The sequence below is a fragment of the Hemiscyllium ocellatum genome, chromosome 12, assembly GCF_020745735.1.
Source record: "Hemiscyllium ocellatum isolate sHemOce1 chromosome 12, sHemOce1.pat.X.cur, whole genome shotgun sequence".
In the NCBI taxonomy this organism is placed as follows: Eukaryota; Metazoa; Chordata; class Chondrichthyes; order Orectolobiformes; family Hemiscylliidae; genus Hemiscyllium; species Hemiscyllium ocellatum.
The window spans coordinates 84,771,593-84,791,476 of record NC_083412.1 but is presented as its reverse complement, the minus strand read 5'-3'; the positions used below and the strand labels follow the sequence as shown (position 1 = coordinate 84,791,476).

Genomic DNA, 19,884 nt, shown 5'->3' with positions numbered 1-19,884 from the left:
TTCCGTCTAGGAACCCTCCAACCACAAGGGATGAACTCAGATTTCTCCAGTTTCCTCATTTCCCCTGCTCTCACCTTGTCTCAGTCCCAACCCTTGAACTCAGCACCACCTTCCTAACCTGCAATCTTCTTCCTGACCTCTCCACCCCCACCCCCACTCCGGCCTATCACCCTCACCTTAACATCCTTCCACCTATCGCATTTCCAATGCCTCTCCCCCAAGTCCCTCCTCACTAGCTTTTATCTTAGCCTGCTTGGCACACTTTCCTAATTCCTGAAGAAGGGGTCATGCGCGAAACGTCGATTCTCCTGCTCTTTGGATGCTGCCTGATCTACTGCGCTTTTCCAGCAACACATTTTCAACACCGTACACCCAGGTCCGGGCTCTTAATATAAATCAGGAAAAGTCAGGGATGAAATCTAGTCTTCTCTTGTGTAACTCAACCAACTTCTTACCTATGGTGCCACAATATCTTTTTTTTAATCAAGAATTCAAATTTGCAGGTCAGCGTATGATGTGGCAGTTTTTTAATCATTTTGTAAGTCCATTCTCACCATATCAACCACTTGACCATATCAACCCTCAATTATCAACTGTTAGCATACCGACTGCATTTTTAATTGGAATTGACTTGGACTCGGGATTTCACATTATCGGTGAAGCAGATTTATTGTCTTCTTCTCTGTCCTATGAGTCTATTGTGGCAACTTTGGGGTTCACCTAAGAATGGAAAAGAAGTTGACTTCAGCCTTGGCAACAGTCAGAGGATTATAGAATTGTTACAGTGGTCCCACTGCATCTGCACTGGCTCCCTGAACATTTTGACTTTGTGCCAATCTCCTGTTTTTATCCACATAACCCCCTGCATTGTTTCTATTTAAAAAAGAATCATCCAATGCCCTCTTGAATGCCCCCATTGAACCTGCCACAATTGCACTTTCAGGCAGTGTGCTCCATACTCTCATGACTCGTGTGAGACGTTTTCCTCAGCTTGCAATTGTTTATTTTGCAAAGCACTTTAAAATGTTGCCCCTTGATCCTTTTATGAGTGGAAACACTTTCTGTCTATCTATTCCAAAACGGTCATGATTTTGAAATCTACCACATTTCTTCTCAGTCTTCCCCTCTCCAAGGAAAAGAATCACAGCTTCTCTCATCCATCTTCATCACTAAAGTTCCTCATTCCTGGAACCATTCTCATCAATCTTTTCTGCATTCTCTCCAGAGTGTTGGCGTCCTTCCTAAACAGTGGGGCCCAGAAGTGCCCAGCCAATGCTGCAGCTGAGGCACACCCTGCTCTTCTACTCTATCCCACTACTATTAAAGCCCAGAATATAATATGTTTATTCACAGTTCTGTTTACCTGTCCTGCCAACCTTTAATGACTTACGACTTATTTACATGTATACCATGTCTCTCTGCTCCTCCACACCCTCTAGAATATACTCTTTGTTTTATACTACTTTCTTCATGTTCTTTGCATCAACATGTATCATCTCACACTTCTCTGCATCGAACTTCATCTGACACCTATGTACCCACTGTCCAACTAATCAATATCATCTTGAAATTCTCCACTGCTCACAATTTATAATTCACCCAAGTTTTTTTGTCATCCACAAACTTTGAAATTGTTCCCAGTTCACCAAGTTCCAGATCATTTATGTATATCAGAAAAAACAAGGATCTCAATGACAATCCTTGAGGAACTCCTCAACTTATAAATATACCCATTAAACCATTGCTCCCCACTTCCTATCTTTCAGCCAATTCCATATCAATGTTGTTACTGCCCCTTTTGTTCAAGGTATGTATTTTTCCTCATGTCTTCTATGTGGTATCACATCAAACATCATCTGGAAATCTGTTTACAACACATGAATAACCTTCAACGTCATCAACGTCAAAAGACTCCAGCAAGTTAGTTGAGCAATTTTCTGATATTGAATTCATGCTCATTCTGTTGAATTAACCCAGATGTTGCCATGTGACTATTAATTATAATTGTTTCTGGACATTGCCCCATTACCAAAATTAAAATGGCTGGTCAGTAACAGCTGGACATACCTGAAAAGTGTTTTGAATAAGCATATGACATTTGCAATTCTCCAGTCTTCCAGCACCGTTCCTCAAATCAGGGAAGGCTAAGAGATTATTGCCAATGTTTCTGCAATTTCCAATCTCACTTCCTTCAATGCCTCAGTAATTTGAAGTACTGACAGCTTATCCAACACCTCTCCCTTATGAATTTTAAACCCTTCGAGTGACTAGTCTGCCCCATAGGTGAGGACAGACACAAAATATGCATTTAACATGTTAGCCATGTCTCTTGATTCTATTTACTAATCCCCAATCAGCCTTATATTGCTACTCTTTTACTATTGTTGTGCTTAGAGAAGACTTTGGGATTTCCTGCTAGTCTTTGTTTTAATAATGCCTCTTTGCTGCTTTCATTGGCTTTTCACCTTGCTGCGCACCCCCCCCCCCCCCCATCGAACCTCCTGTCTTCAGCTTTCTTTTCAGTTACGTTTAGTACCCAACACCTATCACACATACACTTTAGTCTTCTTCAAATTCTATTTCCTTTGTCACTCAGGGGGCTGTAGTTTTGTCTGTCCTACCTTGCCCTTTTAAGGGAAAATGCTTTAACAATGCCTGAAACATCACTGCTTTGAAAGAAGCCCATTGTTCAGCTGCCGTTTGTCCAACTAACTTATCTTTGCAGTCTATCTTGCCTCATTGAAGTCTGCTGTCTGCCAGCTTACTTACTCTGGAGAGACCAATATATTGGTCCACCATCATCCTGAACCTTATAATCATTGTCTTCTAAATGTTCCCCCACTGTCACTTGATCTGCTTGGCTCATCTCATTATCAAGAGCCAGGTCTAGCTTTCTTTTGCCTCCTTTCTTTTTGGACTGGACACAGACTGCTGTAGGAAACTTTGCTGAACACAATCTAGAAAAACATGCTCATCGCTGTCCCTCACACTAACACTATCCCAGTCTATATACCAGTTATTAAAGTTCTTGGTTATAACTGCTGCATGCTATTTATACCCTTCTGTAATTTCCCTTAATATTTGTTCTTGCAGATCCCTCACACAAGTTGGTAGTCTATCGATTACACTAAACAATGTTAAAAGTCACACAACACCAGGTTATAGTCCAACCTGGAGTATCTTATTCTCCACAACCACCTGATGACCAAGCAGCGCTCCGAAAGCTAGAGCTTCCAAATAAACCTGTTGGACTATAACTTGGGGTTATGTGATTTTTAACTTTGTCCACCGCAGTCCAACACCGGCTCCTCCAAATCATAACTAAACAATGTAATTGTACATGTTTTAGCGCTTAGCTCTAGCTGCACCGTCTCTGTCCTCTAACCCTCTTCTCCAGTACGGTGATACTCTCCAAAACAAATAAAATCACCCCTCCTTTTTATCTTTTCTGAGCGCCTTGTAATCAGGAGTTTTTTTTTTAATCTTCTATATCTGCTCTCCCCTCAAATAAAGTCTCTGTTATCACCATGCGACTGTATTCCCATATGGTGAATTGTGCCTGTAATTCCCCAAAGTCAGAAATTATATGCTGTGTGCGGAAGCTCTTCTGGTGCTGTGCGAGTGGGATTGTCCCTGTCTTTGACTCAAGCAGCCTAGGTTCAAGTCCCACCTGTTCCAGGTGTGTGTCATTGCAAATCTGAAGAGGTTGTCTAAAAACTATCTACTGAGTACATTCATAAACATGCAGTGAGTGCATTTCATTGCTTTCTCCTTTACTCCAATCTCAGATAATAACTTACAATTCTGTATTTCCGTGCTATCTGCCTTTCCCAGCATGTTGGCAATATTTCTTAATGCTCTCACCTCGTTTCCATATCTCTGCTAAATTACTTTAAACATTCCCCGATAGCACTTGTTAAACAGCTCTCATCTGGCCTGTACTGGTGGCATCTACCTCACAGCCAGTCCCAGGAATCTAAAGCCTTTTTTCGAGCACATATTCTTTCCAGCCACGTATTCAACTTCCTTACCTTTTTATTTCAGTGCTCAATTGCATGTGGCATTGGAAGTAATATGGGGATTACTACTTTAGAGGTGTGGCTTGGTAATTTTCTATGTAGTTTCCTTAGCTGGACTGCATTCACCTTCCTACTGACGCTGTTAGTACCAATGACCTTGGACAGTTCACTCTCCCCATTAGAATACCCTGTAGCTGTTGTGTGGCATTCAGCACCAGGAACGATACACACAATCTCGGAGTCACAAGACACAGAAATGGCTGTCTGGTCTTCTAAATAAAATATCAGTACTGCCCTTCCATTCTTCAGACCCCTCTCCTGTGCATCTGGGTCTCCTGTGATGCCTCAGGCTTGGCTGTTGTACTTCCCTGACAATCCATCTCCCTCACCAATATCCAGAATGAAAACCAATGAGTGAGTGATACCTCTGGGAACTCCAGCAATACCTACCAATTTTTCGTGAACTGCCTAGTGGTTATTAATTCTCTATCTGCCTGTTTTCCTTGAACTCACAGTGTGCCAACCTCCCTGAATGTGCTATCCATGAAGGCCCCTGCACCTTGATCAGTCCCTAGCTCAGTGATTCTTGCTGCTATTTGAGCTGTAAACCCCAGAGGTCAAGCTAATGCAACCGCAGTCACTTCTTGCACATGGGCTGTTCTACATCATGTGAAGTTTCCACGACTTGCCACTAAGCGAATATTCTACTTGGCCAAATTGCCCTACCATATCTCAGACTTAAACTTTTAAGTTACTTTACTTTAACTTAGTATTAACTATAAACTGGAATTTAATTAAAAGTAGAAATACTTCATCTTTACTCACAAATCAGCTCCCTCTCTCCTGAACCCATAAATTCTTATCTTCCTTGCGCTAATTTAGAAATTTACATTTTCAAATGGGGTCTTGCTGCAACGGTCTGAGTGATACTGTGCATTGAGCGGGAAAACTGTTGGGATTCCTACTCCTGCTTGCTCTTTATGATGCTTGTGTCTGCTCTCGTCTGCGCGGGATCGGATTTAATTACAGGCTCTAGTTCCCTGGTCATGTTGTTGTTAATGCTTCCTTTTGGAGAATGTGCACAGATTATTTGGGCGAAGGAGCTAAGAGATGATACTGCTCAAGGAAATGTATCCTCACTTGAAGTGATATCCTAGAATAAAGAGACCTCACTGTGAATGTCTGTTTGGTGGATTTCAATTTGATTTTAATCGCTATTTACAATGTCTGTTTCTTTCAGTTCCTCCTCGATTTGTGGTGCAACCGACTGATCAGGATGGTATTTATGGGAAATCTGTCATACTGAACTGTTCTGCGGAAGGTTACCCTGTCCCAACCATCGTATGGAAATACTCCAAAGGTATCATTTCGAACCCAAAGCTAAATGTACCATTCTTTTTTAATGCTGGTAACATTAATTTCTGTTATGTTAATTTATATTGATATGTGATGTAAAATATGAAAAGCGGGATTGGCATGTGCACTGAATTATATGGTTTCTGAGCTGGATTTGTGTTCAACCTGAAATAATAGGATGAACGCCCCTTCCATTGACTTCTGCTGTGAAGTGAGTTTGGGCTGTCTCCAATAATAAAAATAGGGACCACTGGAAATTCTCAGCAAGGCAAGCAATATCTATGGAGAGAGAGAGAAAGCAGAATTAATATTTCATGTCAATAACCCTTCATTTGACTCTGGACAATCTGAGTCTTTGTGCTAGCAGCTTGGTCTTCAGCCCCAACTTGGCCTCGTTTGGCACTGAGTTAGTAATATTATTCAGAAAGCCCACAGCACAATTCGAATTGGAAATTCAAGAACAGTCACATGTTACAGGAACTTGAGGCTGAGGTTTGTTATTGGGACAGCGTGCAAGGAGATTGATCTGATATTGCCTTCACAATGTGACATGAGGTTTAAACAGTTCTTGGAATAGGTAGGGGAGTGAAGATGGAATTGTTTAAGGAACACCAGCATTTTTAAAAAAAAAATTCATGGTAGTGAGCATCACTGGTTGGACCAGCATTTCTTGCCTATCCCTAGTTACCCTGAAGAAGTGCTGGTGAACTGCCTTGTTGAACCTCTACAGTCCGTTTGGTTTGGAAGGATCCACAATGCTGTTAGGAAGTGAGGACAAGGGTCTGACTCAGTGACAGTGAAGGAATGGCTTGACAGTGTGAATGCTGCCTTGTCCTTCTAAATGGCAGTGGTTGTTGGATTTGGAAGGAGCTATCTAAAAAGCTGTGGTAAATTTGTACAGTGCATCTTGGAGGTAATATACATGGCAGCTACTGTGCATTGATAGTTGAGGGAATGATGATTTAAAGATGAGGTGCCGATCAATGGATTGCTTTGTCTAGGATGTTGTGAAACTTCTGAAGTGTTTTTGAAGATGCATTCATGCAGAAATTAGGGTGTATTCCATCACACTCTTAACTTGTGCCTTGTTGATGATGGGCAGGCTTTGGGGAGCCAGGAGATGACTTACTCGCTGCAGAGTTCCTGACCTCTGACCTGCTCTTGTAGCCAAAGTAGAGACATGGCCAATCCAATGCAATTTCCTTTCAATGGTAAACCCATTACCTCCACCTAGATGTTGGTATTGGAGTATTTGGATGCAGATTTGCTTGCTGAGCTGGAAGGTTCATGTCCAGACGTTTCATCACCCTACTAAGTAACAGAACCTCAACCTGAGTGACAAATCTTCTCAAAATTGGGTATTCAATGACAGTCGATGCCACTGAATGTCAATAGCCAATAATTAGATTGTCTCTTGGTGGTTTAGTCATTGCCTGGCATTTGTGTGGTATGAATGGTACTGAGTACTTGTCAGCTCAAACCTCGACATTGTCCAGACTGTTGCATTTCCACACGAATTACATCAGAATGGTGAATAGTCACAATTGGTGCAGAACATTGGAAAATCATCAGCAAACACCCCCAGATCTGAACGTATGATGGAGGAAAGGTGAATATGAATGGAAAATGAAGCAGATTATTAGGCCAAAGAAAATCTACTGTGGAATCTGCCAGCGAATCGTCCTGGAGCTGTAATGACCTCCAACAACCATAACCATCTTCCTTTGATCCCAATGTAACCCCATCTGGTGGAGAGTCTTCCACTTGATCACCATTGTGTGTAATTTTGTTAGTTAGTGATCATTGATGCCACACTCAGTCAGATGCAGTTTTGATGTGAAGAGCGGTCACTCTCACATCTCTTATGAAGTTTTGGTCTTTTAACTGTGTTTGGCCAAAGGCCGTAATGATGTTACGAGCTGAGTGGCCCTGGTGGAACCCAAAAGTGAGCCACTAATGTTTTATTTGTTCACGGGATGTGATATTACTGTCTAGGCCAGCATTTATCATCCACGTGTGATTAAGAGTCAACCACATTGCTCTGGGTCTGAAGTCACATGTAGGCTAGGCCAGGCCAGGTAAGGATGGCAGATTTCCTTCCCACGGGGACATTAGTGACCCAGATAGGTTTTTAACAGCATTCAGCAATGGTTAAATGTTTGCCATTAGAGTGACGTTTTTGTTTTGAATTTATTTCAATGCTATTGGAGGATTTGAATTCATATCCCCAGAAAGTTAGCCTGAAGTTCTGATTTACCACTGACATGGCATTATTACAATGCCATTGCTTCCTGTGAAACAAGTACTGCTCGATAGCACAGTTGATGATCCCTCACCACACTTTACTTACAATTAAGAGCAGACTAATGGGACAGTAATTGGCTAGATTGTCCTGCTTTTGTGTATAGGACATACCTGAAGAAATTCCACATTGTCGCATAGATATTAGTGTTATAACTGTCCTGGAACAACTTGACTAGGGGTGTGGCAAGTTCTGCAGCACAAGTCTTCTGTAATATTGCTAGAATGTTGTCAGGGCCCACAGCCTTTGCAATATCCAATGCTTCCAACTGTTTCTTGATATCACGTGGAGTGAATCAAATTGGCTGAAAACTGTCATCTGTCATGCTGGGAAGGTCTGGAGAAGGAGGCCAAGATGGATCATTCACTCAGCACTCCTGAGTGAAGCTTGTTACAAGTGCTGCAACCTTATATTTTGATCTGATGCACTGGGCTTCCCCCTCGTTGAGGCTGGGGATAGTTGCTGAGCCTCCTCCACAATGAGTTGTTTAATTGCCCGACACCATTCATGACTGAATATAGCAGGACTGCAGAGCTTTGATCTGATCTTTCGATTGTGGAACTGTTGGGTCCTGTTCATCACTGCTGCTTGTGCCGTTTGACATGCAAGTAAATCCTGTGTTGTGGCTTCATCAGGTTGACACCTCATTTTTTGTCACGTGGTGCTGCAAATGTAATACCCTGTGGTACTCTTCAGTGAATCAGGTTTGATCTGCTTGCTGGATGGTGATGGTAGATTAAGAGATAAGTCATGCCATGAGGTTGCAGATTTATATTGCAGTATGATTTGGCTGCTGCTGATGGCCTGTGGCACCTAATGGATGCCCAGTTATGAATGACTAGATTTGTTTGGATTCTAACTCATAGTAGTCGTGCTGCAAAGACATTGGAGAGCATCTTCAATGTTGATTCAGGACTTTGTTTCCACAAGGACAGTGCAGTGCTCACTTCTACTGACACTGCCATGAACAATACTCTGTGGAAGTCAGATTGATGATGATGAGATCAAGTAGATTTTTCCCTTTTATCAGTTCCCTTGCCACCTGCTACACAGCTAGTCTAGCATCTACGCCCCTTAGGATTCAGTAAGCTCACTCAATAGTGATATAATAAACTCCAAGGTCATTTGAATTGATTTTCTTCTGGGTTTTATTTTTGCCAATTTCCCAACCAAATAGATCCATTATTTATACTGAAAACTTTAATTCTTAAAATGGTAAGTCGCATTCTAAAAGATATGAATCATGAACTATACATTCACTCATATTGTTATGTGATCTTGTATATATTGAAACTATTTCCACTTTTTTCTGTTTGATCATGATTGAGAGGTAAAAATGGTTTGTGTTTATTTGACATTTAACGTTCAGATTGTTCAGTACAGCCAACAAATTACAAAGGAAGGGGCTCTGGAAAAATGATATCTGATTTTGCACCATTCCCTCTGTAGGTGCAGGCGTCCCACAGTTCCAGTCAATTGCCTTGAATGGTCGTATCCAACTGCTGGTGAATGGGTCGCTCCTAATTAAACATGTTCTGGAGGAAGACAGTGGGTATTACCTCTGCCAGGTTAGCAACGATGTGGGAGCTGATGTCAGCAAGTCCATGTATCTGACCGTCAAAAGTAAGTAATACGTTGACTGCCTGTATTAAGGTGAAGCTGAGTGCTGGCATGATTTGCTTTGATTTATCCTTGTCATATGTACTGAGGTACAGTGAAGAGTTTTGTTTTGTGAGCAGACCAGAACATGCAAAGATCACAGGGTGATTGAACAGAGCAAGGGATATAATGTTATGGCTGCAAAGAAGGTGCACAAAAAAACAGGATCAACATTAGATTTGAAACTTGAGAGGTATATTTTTTCTTTTTTTTTTCTTTTTTTTTAATATGAAACTCCACACTACCGCCTAACTGCGGTAGTGCTTATTTTTTCCCCCAGCACCCATGGTGTGTGTGTGTGTGTGTGTGTGTGTGCGCGTGCAGGAGTGAGACACAGTGAAAGACACAAAGTGTACAAGTCTTTATTCAATTTCCACCACCAGGAAGATAGGAAAACACCCGAGTGGCCTGTGACAAGCAGTGCCCTTAACTTGAGAGGTATATTCAGAAGGCAAATGTGAGGACTGCAGATGTTGGAGATCAGAATCTAGATTAGAATGGTGCTGGAACAGCATGTCAGACAGCATCCGGGGAGCGGAAAAATCAACGTTTTGGGCAAAAGCTGTATATTCAGAAGTCTAGTAACAGTGGGGAAGAAGCTGTTCATGAACCTGTCGGTACGGCCTTTGCATCTTCTGCTTGATGGAAGAGGTTAGAAGGGGTTATAACTGGGGTGGGAGGGGTCTTTGATGATGTTGGCTGCCTTCTGACTCTGGAACATCTCTCTGAAAATAATATTGGAGGTAGAAGGGATAGAGGAAGAAACTTCCTCTGTCCTTAAATTTGAGTGATAACCAGTCCGAGTGATGGCAAAGGGCTGGGGTTTGAAATTTTCATGCTTTGTACATAGGTTGCTGAGCAGCAAGCAGTAGCCAAGATAGGTGGCAAGCGTCAGACACTTTCTAATAAAGAAAAAGATAGAAGGTGCATCATGTGGTTCCCTTACATTTCTCATTATTATATTTATGTCCCTCTCTCCATGTCTCTGCATGTGTATGTCTCTGTGTGTGTCTCATCTCCATCCAGATATGTGTTTGTGTGCATACTTTTCTGTATGTGTGTATGTGTGTGCGTGCGCACCTGCACACAGTTTCTGACAGAAAGCAACATCATTGTTAGTTTCTTGGGAAAATATTTTGCAGTGAAATAAGTGGTAAACAAAAGTTGTAGCTCCATTAATCTCCAGATCTCCTGCTGCAGAATCCTGGTCTTAAATCCAGGAGCAAATACCTTTCTTCCAGGGAAAGAATGCTGTGCATGCTTTGCAATGGTTTACTATGGTTGGGAAAGGTCAACTATCAATACTTTGGGAGATTAAATGAACTTCAGTGATAAGGTAAAAGCAGTTGCACTTATAAAGTGCATTGCTGCATATGCAATGTAAACAAGGGGAATGAAATGGAAAGTGTGAGATTATCAGATTGTAAGGAAAGGACAGAGAGAGTCTGAAATCATGCCCCCCAAACTGGAGACAATGTAAGAAGTGTCTCTAATGTTTTTAAAGGTGTCAGTAGACTGGCAGTCATGAGGAGTCCCCATCTGTTTAGGGTGTCTAACTGCAGTTCTTTCACTTTGTTATGCTATCTGTTAAAACTGTTGAGCTGGTTCAGAGGAATACTCATAAGTAAAAGTTTGATTTGATTACATTTGTGGAACTTGATTCTTTATCTCATGCTTTTTAGGGTAATTGTCAATTTTCTATTCCTTACTGGTGGACAAGCTGATGAATTTTTATGTGCTCTGTTGTCAATTCTAATAATTAACCACTGAAGATGAGTGCAGGTTTAAGATCATGTTATTCAACTGATTGCGGAAGAGAATCATTCCAGTAAAACTCTGAAGAATACAAAAATAATTGAATACTTTTACACTGTAAGGATGTCATTCAACAAATTCCAATCTTGCTTCATACAAACAGAAAATACAGATTGTCCAGTATAATTCATAAGTTAATGTCATAAATGTCTCCTTCATCCAATTAATTTTATCCTAAATACGAATGTTTTTGCCAGTCCCTACAGATGTCTGTCATCTCACTGTCTCTGAATCTCCCCTCACTCCAAAGACTCTAGAATGTTTTTGTAAACATTACCTTCTATTTGCAGAAAGTTGCTTACCGATTCCTGCTGACACTAACGTAGATGGTTCATTCATTGAAGTCTGCTTCTTATTTTAACTACAGAGGAACCTCGATTATCTGAACGAGATGGGCAGGCAGTATTTCTTTTGGATAATTGATTATTCGGATATTCGATTTTACCTTAAATAAGGGAAGCCAGACTGATCTAACACTATGCTCCACAGGAGAATTTATTTAAATCTATAATCTTAATGTATTGAGCGCAAGAGGACACAGATTTCACATGATGAACAAAATAAAGCAATGATAACATGAGAAAACTTTTTTAAAAACATAGCAGTAGTCACCATTTGGCAACGAGTGGTGAAGACAGCTTTAAGTAAGGTCCCGAACGCTTCTACGATTACAACAGCATTTGTGTTTCCGGGAATGCAGTCCTCGTGATAGAAAGACAGAAGCAATGCCTCACGCATGCGTTTATATTCTTTTTTTTTAAATAAATGGTCTGGTAAAGTGACAGGATTGCCTGTACAGTAATTTAAAACACTTACTTTTGCAAAGGGCTGTGTAACAAACCTTATTTTTAAAAAATCCAGTTGCTGATGCTTGAGCTGCTTGTGTTTCTTAGTTTTTGCCAATGTTTTCACATGTTCTACAGTACAGGTGAATTGAATATACTTACCTCTTTGATGTAACGTTTAAGCAGAACTTTGGAATCTTCTTCAGATAATCCAAAATTCGGATAATCGATATTCGGATAATTGAGGTTCCTCTGTGTAACGATTTCCATTTGCCCCACGACCAAAAAGATATTTCCTTTCCCACCCCCATTGTTTTCTGTAGCGACTGTTCCCTCTGTGACTCGCTCATTAGGTGCACACTCCCACCAACCCCTACTCCACACCTGGCACTTTTCCCTACAGCAACAGGAGGTACAACACCTGCCCCACACCTCCCCTCTCACTTCCACCCAAGGACGCAAAGAATCATTCCAAGTTCACCTGCATTTTCACCAACCTGATTTACAGTGTCCGTTGCTCCCGTACTGGTCTCCTCCATATTGGAGAGATTGAGCCCAAAGTTGGGGATTGGTTCAGGGACATCTGTGGTCCACACACTCCGATCAACCTCACCTCCTAGTTGCCAGCCATTTCAACTCTGCTTCCCACTCCCCCAATGTCCATCCTGGGCCTCCTCCACCATCAAAATAAGGCCACACACAAACTGGAGGAAGAAAACCTCATCTTCTACCTCAGGAGCTTACAATCTTATAGCCTCAACATAGAATTCACCAGCTTCCAAACCTCCCTAATCCCCTGCCTCATCCCAGTTTTCCCTCTCCACTCTGCCCCCTTGACCTGACCTTACCTGTACATCTTCCTTCCCACCTATTCCCACTCCACCTTTCCCAGTGACCAATCTCAATCACCTCTTATCTGAATCCACCTATCGCTATCCGAACTACCTTTCCCCCAGCCCCCATCCCTCCCTCTATTTATTTCCCAAGTCCTTTCCCCCTCCCCAGTCTTGATGAAGGCTCCTGCCAGAAGTGTCAACTCTCCTGCTTCTCTGTTGCTGCCTGACCTGCTATGCTTTTTCTAGCTCCATATTTTATCGACTCTGACTTTCCAACATCTGCAGTCCTCACTATCTCTGGATCCCCATTTAACCCTTACAGTCTAACTGCACCCTAACAAAACCAAATCAAAGATGAGCATAAAAAGCATGCTCATAATTTGTTGAATCTGCCCCCCACCAATTCTAAAGGACAGAAGTTACCACCCACAGTAATAGATGAACAAGCAATGATAATGTCTATTTGCCATTTATCTTTGCAATGGTTTAACGGTGAGATTTGATCATTCTGAATGAGAAGAATGAACTTGGCTTGGATTTGCCAGCTCAGAATGATTTACTGGTTTGACAGTGGGAGATTTACTGAGGGGTTAAGGTGTAGGGTATGGATGCAAAATGGATAACCATGAGTCATTATAGTAACAAACAGAAGGCTGTCATGATTGAGATCGTGATTCACAATAGCGGCCACATTTTATGAACTCTGTTGAGAGCGTGGTGCTGGGAAAGCACAGCAGGTCAGGCAGCATCCAAGAAGCAGGAGAATCGATGTTTCGGGCATAAGCCCTTCATTAAAGCATCGATTCTCCTGCTCCTCAGATGCTGTCTGACCTGCTGTGCTTTTCCAGCACTACGCTCTCGACTCTGATTTCCAGCACCTGGAGTCCTCACTTCTTCCTCATTTTTTTAACAGTTTGTTTTGGAGGGGAAGGAAATCACAAGAAATTGAATGGCAGATGTCCAAAGATTGTGACAATGACAGATAATTGGCTTCATACTCAAATATTAGTGACAATGCCCATGAAGTTTTCTACAATTAATGAAGCATTTCTGAAAGATAGCTGTGGTTGTATATGTAATAATTTGTATGAAGCAAGAAACCATGAATAACAGTGAGATAAGTGACCGGTTAATCTGTTTTTAGTTATGTTTGTCAAGGGATAAATATTGGCAAGGACCTTTATTTCATGCATTAACACCTCTAGATTTTTTTTAAATACCCTCAAAAACATAATTCCTTACATGGGAAAGTTATGAACCAACATTATTCACAGTAATCAATCCCCAATTTATGAGGCATAAAAAGTACATTTAAGCACATCTGACCTTGATACCGAGAATATATATATATAACATTAAAAAAGGATATCTGCATAGTCACCAAATAATTCCAGCTATGGCACAGCATTTGGTTAATGGTTGGAGGATTATTTTATCAGCAATGAGAACACTATCAATAAAAGAGGCTTTGTCTGTGCGTAAGATGATGACAAGAAGCATCGCTTATCAAAGCAGAGCAGGGACCTCCCCAGTGAGTTGGGTTCTATTTGAAACTAATGAAAGACCCTGCAGGCTTCAGAGCAGTTATAGTGCACTTTGCTTTCCCAGCAAGAGAAGTTCCTTCGTGCTGAGTCCCTGTGGCTCACACAGATCAGGAATGCTAAATCAATGTTTACTGTGGAGTTGCGGAGATTTACAGAGGGACTAGCGGGGAGTGGGGGAAGCATAAAATATCACAGAGTTATGCCAACTGACAGTGTCATAGTTCAAAATGCAGCTCATATTAAAGATATAATTTTGCAAGCGTTTTGCTTGGGAGCAAAGGCATTGAATGACCGATATGAAAAAATTTGTGACAATGGTGTATAATGGCCTCATTTACGAATGGCAGTGGCAAACCCCCGCAGCATTTTGAATCCCACTTTATACTCACACCAGCTCTCTCTGCCGATAGTGAAGGAAGGGAAATTGGTCGTTTGTGCGGCCAACAGTGAGGGGTGATGTGGAGAATAATGATCTCAACAGGAGCCACCATCAGTCTGAAGCAAATGTGTGCGTTGTTCATTGTTTGCAATCTTTCAATAACACGCAAAATATCATGCCAGTGATAAACTCCCCATTGCAGTATTTTTCTCTGGCTCTTCAAGACACTTTGATGAAAAATCATCGAATAGGCTATATAATAACTTACAATGCACAATGTAATCTATTTTGCATTACAATATACAGCCCTTTCTATAAACAATATGTTTATATTGTACATCACTGGACTTATAATCCATGTAACCACTATCAATTATTGCAAAAATACATCTGCTTTACTAATGTGCAGTGGGGAAGGAAATCTTGCATCGTTACCTAGTCTGCCCGATGTATGACTACTGCTGCACAGTAATGAGGCTGATTCTTAACTATTCTAGAGACAGTTAGGAATGGGTAATAAATGCTGGTGTAGCCAGTGATGCCCACATCCTATGAATAAATGAGAACAAAACACACAGACAACAAATGTTCAATTTTTGAAAACTCTTGTTTGCTGCACCTTGTTCCTTATTGTCATGATTTAGGAACAAATTTTATGACAACGGCAATGTCTGATGTTACATTTTTACAATGGAACATCTGCTCTTCAGTCCTCCTCCCACTGGTGATGCTATACTGATTTTCTACCGTTTGTCTGTCACAGTAAACACGGGAAAAAGTTGAATTGTCTGAGATCCCCAAGCTTCCCTTCTCTAATGGATCAGGGTTACGTTGGCTGATTAAAAGGGCTGTAAAAATGTTAAGGAAATTCTTCCCTCAGCTGCACGTCCCTCCAATTTCCTGCTGAGAGATTTGCACTCTCAAATATGCCTTCCTGTTCCGATTTGTGTTATAACAGAGTGTGACATTCAGTCCCAACATCATTATCCACCTTACAACAGTAATAAATTTTCTCTTTGCTTTGGGAAATCTCGAGGTGGTGAAATTGCCAGATAAATACTTGTCCTTACTTTATGTGTAAAGCAGGAAATGCTGGAAATTTGAAAAAAAAATGCGGTCACAAACTGTATGGTATCAGTAAAAGTGACCACTGCATAGTCATGTGGAAATAAATCCCACCTTCAAGTTGAGGATACCCTCCAATGCGTTGAATAATTACCGTGCTAAATGGGATAGACTTTGGAAAGCTCGGGACTGGGCTTCCGTAGCATATAGTGGGCCTTGAGTGACAGCTGAATGATATTCAACCTCCACAATCTGTAAACTCATGGCCAGGCATATCCCCAACCCTACCATTACCATTACCAAGAGTGCAGGAGGGCATGCCAGGAGAAGCACCAGGCATACCTAACAATGAGGTGTTAGCCTGGTAAAAGTACAACACAGGATGACTTGCATGCTAAACAACAGAAGCAACATGCAATAACCAAGGCAAGCAATCACACAACCAGGTCAAAAACAGAAGTTGCTGGAAAAGCTCAGCAGGGCAGGCAGTATCTGTGAAGAGAAATCAGAGTTAATGTTTCTGGTCCAGTGGCTCTGCCTCAGAACACGTTGAATGCATCTGATCTCACCATTGCCAGCAGCCTCGTGGTTTCAGTTAACCAGAAACTGAATTGGACCAACCATATAAATACGGTGGAGCACAAGCAAGTTAAAGGTTAGGAATTCTACAGTCAGTAACTCAACTCCTGTCTCCCAAATCCCATCATTTACAAGGTACAGGTTAGGAATGTAATGGAATGCTCCCCACCTGTCTGGATGTGTGCAGCTCCAACAACACTCAAGAAGCTTCTCACCATCCAGGACAAAACATTGCACTTTATTGACACCTCATTCACCACTTTCCTCATTCACACCCTTTAACATTGACAGACAAGATGTACTTTCGTAACTCAGCAATGTTCCTTTGACATCACCTTCCCAACCTGTGTCCTCTATTGCTGAGGAGGAGAAGGATAGCAGATACATGGGAACCCCACGACCTGCACGTTCGCCTCCCAAACATGCAGATCATCCTCACTTGGAAATATATCACCTTTCCTTCAGTGTCACTGGGTCAGAATCCTCTAACTCCCTCCCTAACAGCATGGTGGGTGTGATGATCTTTATCATCATCACCTCCCACCTCCACCCCTCCGACCTATCACCATCACCCTCCTACCTCCACCCCTCCGACCTATCACCATCACCCTCCTACCTCCACCCTTCCGACCTATCACCATCACCTCCCACCTCCACCTCTCTGACCTATCACCGTCACCTCTCACCTCCACCCTTCCGACCTATCACCATCACCCTCCTACCTCCACCCCTCCGACCTATCACCATCACCTCTCACCTCCACCCTTCCGACCTATCACCATCACCCTCCTACCTCCACCCCTCTGACCTATCACCATCACCTCTCACCTCCACCCTTCCGACCTATCACCATCACCTCCCACCTCCATCCCTCTGACCTATCACCATCACCTCTCACCTCCATCTCTCCGACCTATCACCATCACCTCCGACCCCCATCCCTCTGACCTATCATCATCACCTCCCACCTCCATCCCTCCGACTTATCACCATCACCTCTCACCTCCATCCCTCTGGCATATCATTATCACCTCTCACCTCCATCCCTCCAACCAATCACCATCACCCTCCCACCTCCATCCCTCTGACCTATCACCATCACCTCTCACCTCCACCCTTCCGACCTATCACCATCACCTCCCACCCCCATCCCTCTGATCTATCACCATCACCCTCCCACCTCCATCCCTCTGACCTATCACCATCACCCTCTCACCTCCATCCCTCTGACCTATCACCATCACCTCTCATCTCCATCCCTCCGACCTATCACAATCACCCTCCCACCTCCATCTCTCTAACCTATCACCATCACCTGCAACATCCATCTATTTATTGCCTTCCCAGCTACGTTCCCCACGAGCCCCCTCCCCCACCTTCCTATTTATCTTCAGTCCCCTTCCCCCCTCACATTGCTGATGAAGGGCTTACGCCCGAAATGTCAATTCTCCTGCACCTCGGATGCTGCCTGACCTACTATGCTTTTCCAGCGCCACACTTTATCACACTGTTGGTGTACCTACAATCCAAAGACTGTAGGTACTGAAGAAGGCAGCTTGACACCACCTCATCAAGAGTAATTGACTATGAGTCATTAAAGCTGGTCTAGCCAATGACACCCATATCCCAGGAATAAATTGTACATTTAAAGCAACATTCAATGACCACTGCTTTTGTAGATACCTGTACAATGTGAGTACTGCAGATACTGGAGATCAGAGTCGAAGAGTGTGGTGCTGGAAAAGCACAGCTAGTCAGGCAGCATTCGAGGAGCAGGAGAATAGACATTTTAGGCATAAGCCCGTCATCTGGAATTCGCAACACATTGAGCCGGGATTGTAGGGGGATGAAGGTGAGGCTTTTACTCTGAATTGATCATTCATCCTCAGTGGGGGGAGGTCTGGGGCAATGGTAAAAATACGGCAGGGAGCTAGGGCCTGGGGTGGGGCTAGAGCTGGGAGTGGGGGTGGAGACTGTCAGTGGAGCGGGAGTGGTCATGACATCTTGGATGACATCACCAACGGAAGAGACACTCCTCCTGGGAGTCAAGGGGGTGGAAGTGGTGCCTTTGGGGGGTGGAAGTGATGTAACGCATGATGTAAGTGATGTCATCGGGGTTAGTGGATACTTGACAGCATGGGAATAGGCCAAGTCCAGTTTCAAATGCTCTGTGAATATTAAGTTTATTTGGAGAAAGATTGAGAACTGGGGTGAGTTGGATAGCTCTTTCAAGGAACTAGCACAGGAATGCCTATTAAACGGCCTCATTTGGTGATTTATTGTTCTGTTTGATTTATAACTATTGTTGCAATCCATTACTCGTTATGAGCTGTCTGTTTGGGTTACAAACACCAGGAAAATTAGTCTCCAAATACAAAACAAAACTTGCCTTATGATATTATAATTCTGGATCAGTGGTGCTGGAAGAGCACAGCAGTTCAGGCAGCATGCAAGGAGCAGCGAAATTGACATTTCGGGCAAAAGTCCTTCATCAGGAATAAAGGAGTCATGTTGTCATCAGAAGTATTTGACCTGATTGCTGCATTTTAGCAAACTCTGTGTAACTGCTACTATCTGGAAATGATTGGATAAATTTATCTTTAAAGTGTATAGAAACAAGAGCAGGCCATCAACCTCAGTAGCCTGTTCCACCTTCACTTCGATTGGCTGATCCACAACTGAACGCTCTTCAGCTGCCTTGGCTTCACATTCTTAAGCAAAAAAGAAAATAAAAAGTACCAAGCTCAGTTTTGTCATTTTCTGCAATTTGATTCCCCCAGAGTGAGCCAATATGAAAGGCTCTGTAAGTTCAATGTCCTATTCTGCTTTGTACTTTAAAAGCCTTTTTCTTATGCACTGTAGAATATTGTTCTCTTTTACATCATTATTCTTGCGAATGTTCTGATGAGTTCAAGAATAAAGCTTCTTTTCTCAGCAAGACCAATATCTTTTTACAATGTACCTCTCCACTGGGAGCCTATGATCAGTGAATTTGTTACTCCATCTCATAATCACCAGCATTTCTCCAATTATGCTTCCTTGTTGGATTTTGGAAGAATGAAAAAGTGCAGCCGAGGTTTAGGGTCTGTAATGAGCTACTGTCTTTGGAAGTTGTCTCACACGTATTTTTAGTTGAGGCAATTTTCAGTCAGCTGATTGTAGGAATTAGAGATCTGGTTTTAAATCTTACTGACATGACTATTCACTGCTTAAAAGATTTGATGGTCAATCAACAACTCTGGACATAAGGTGGACACAGAATATGCAGAACTTTAGGAATTAAGAGGATATAAGAAATAGGAGCAGGAGGAGGCCATAGACCTCTTTGAGCTCGCTGTTAATAAAAAGATGTTGGCTGATCTTCAATCTTTGCACCATTCTGCATATCGTCCCCCTCATCCCTATGGCCTAGATTTTTGCTTATGAGTCAGGACTGCAGATTCTGGAAAATTCCTGACTTGACAAACCTGACTTGGGAGAAAAGTGTTCTGATTTTCACTCTGGGGGACGGTTGGGTGTTAATGAGACTCGGGCCTACCATCCCT

At 42.4% G+C, this 19,884-nt stretch overlaps 1 protein-coding gene across 5 annotated transcripts in view; it reads left to right on the top strand.

The window, feature by feature from the left end:
• Nucleotides 1-19,884, top strand: part of LOC132820866 (cell adhesion molecule DSCAM) — a 597,498-nt gene that overhangs the window by 354,655 nt on the left and 222,959 nt on the right. For all 5 annotated transcript variants that reach the window (XM_060833222.1, XM_060833217.1, XM_060833218.1 and 2 more), the window contains exons 9-10: nt 5,260-5,379; nt 9,127-9,300. In XM_060833222.1, the coding sequence (XP_060689205.1) occupies nt 5,260-5,379; nt 9,127-9,300 (294 nt within the window). The remainder of the gene's footprint in view (nt 1-5,259; nt 5,380-9,126; nt 9,301-19,884) is intronic.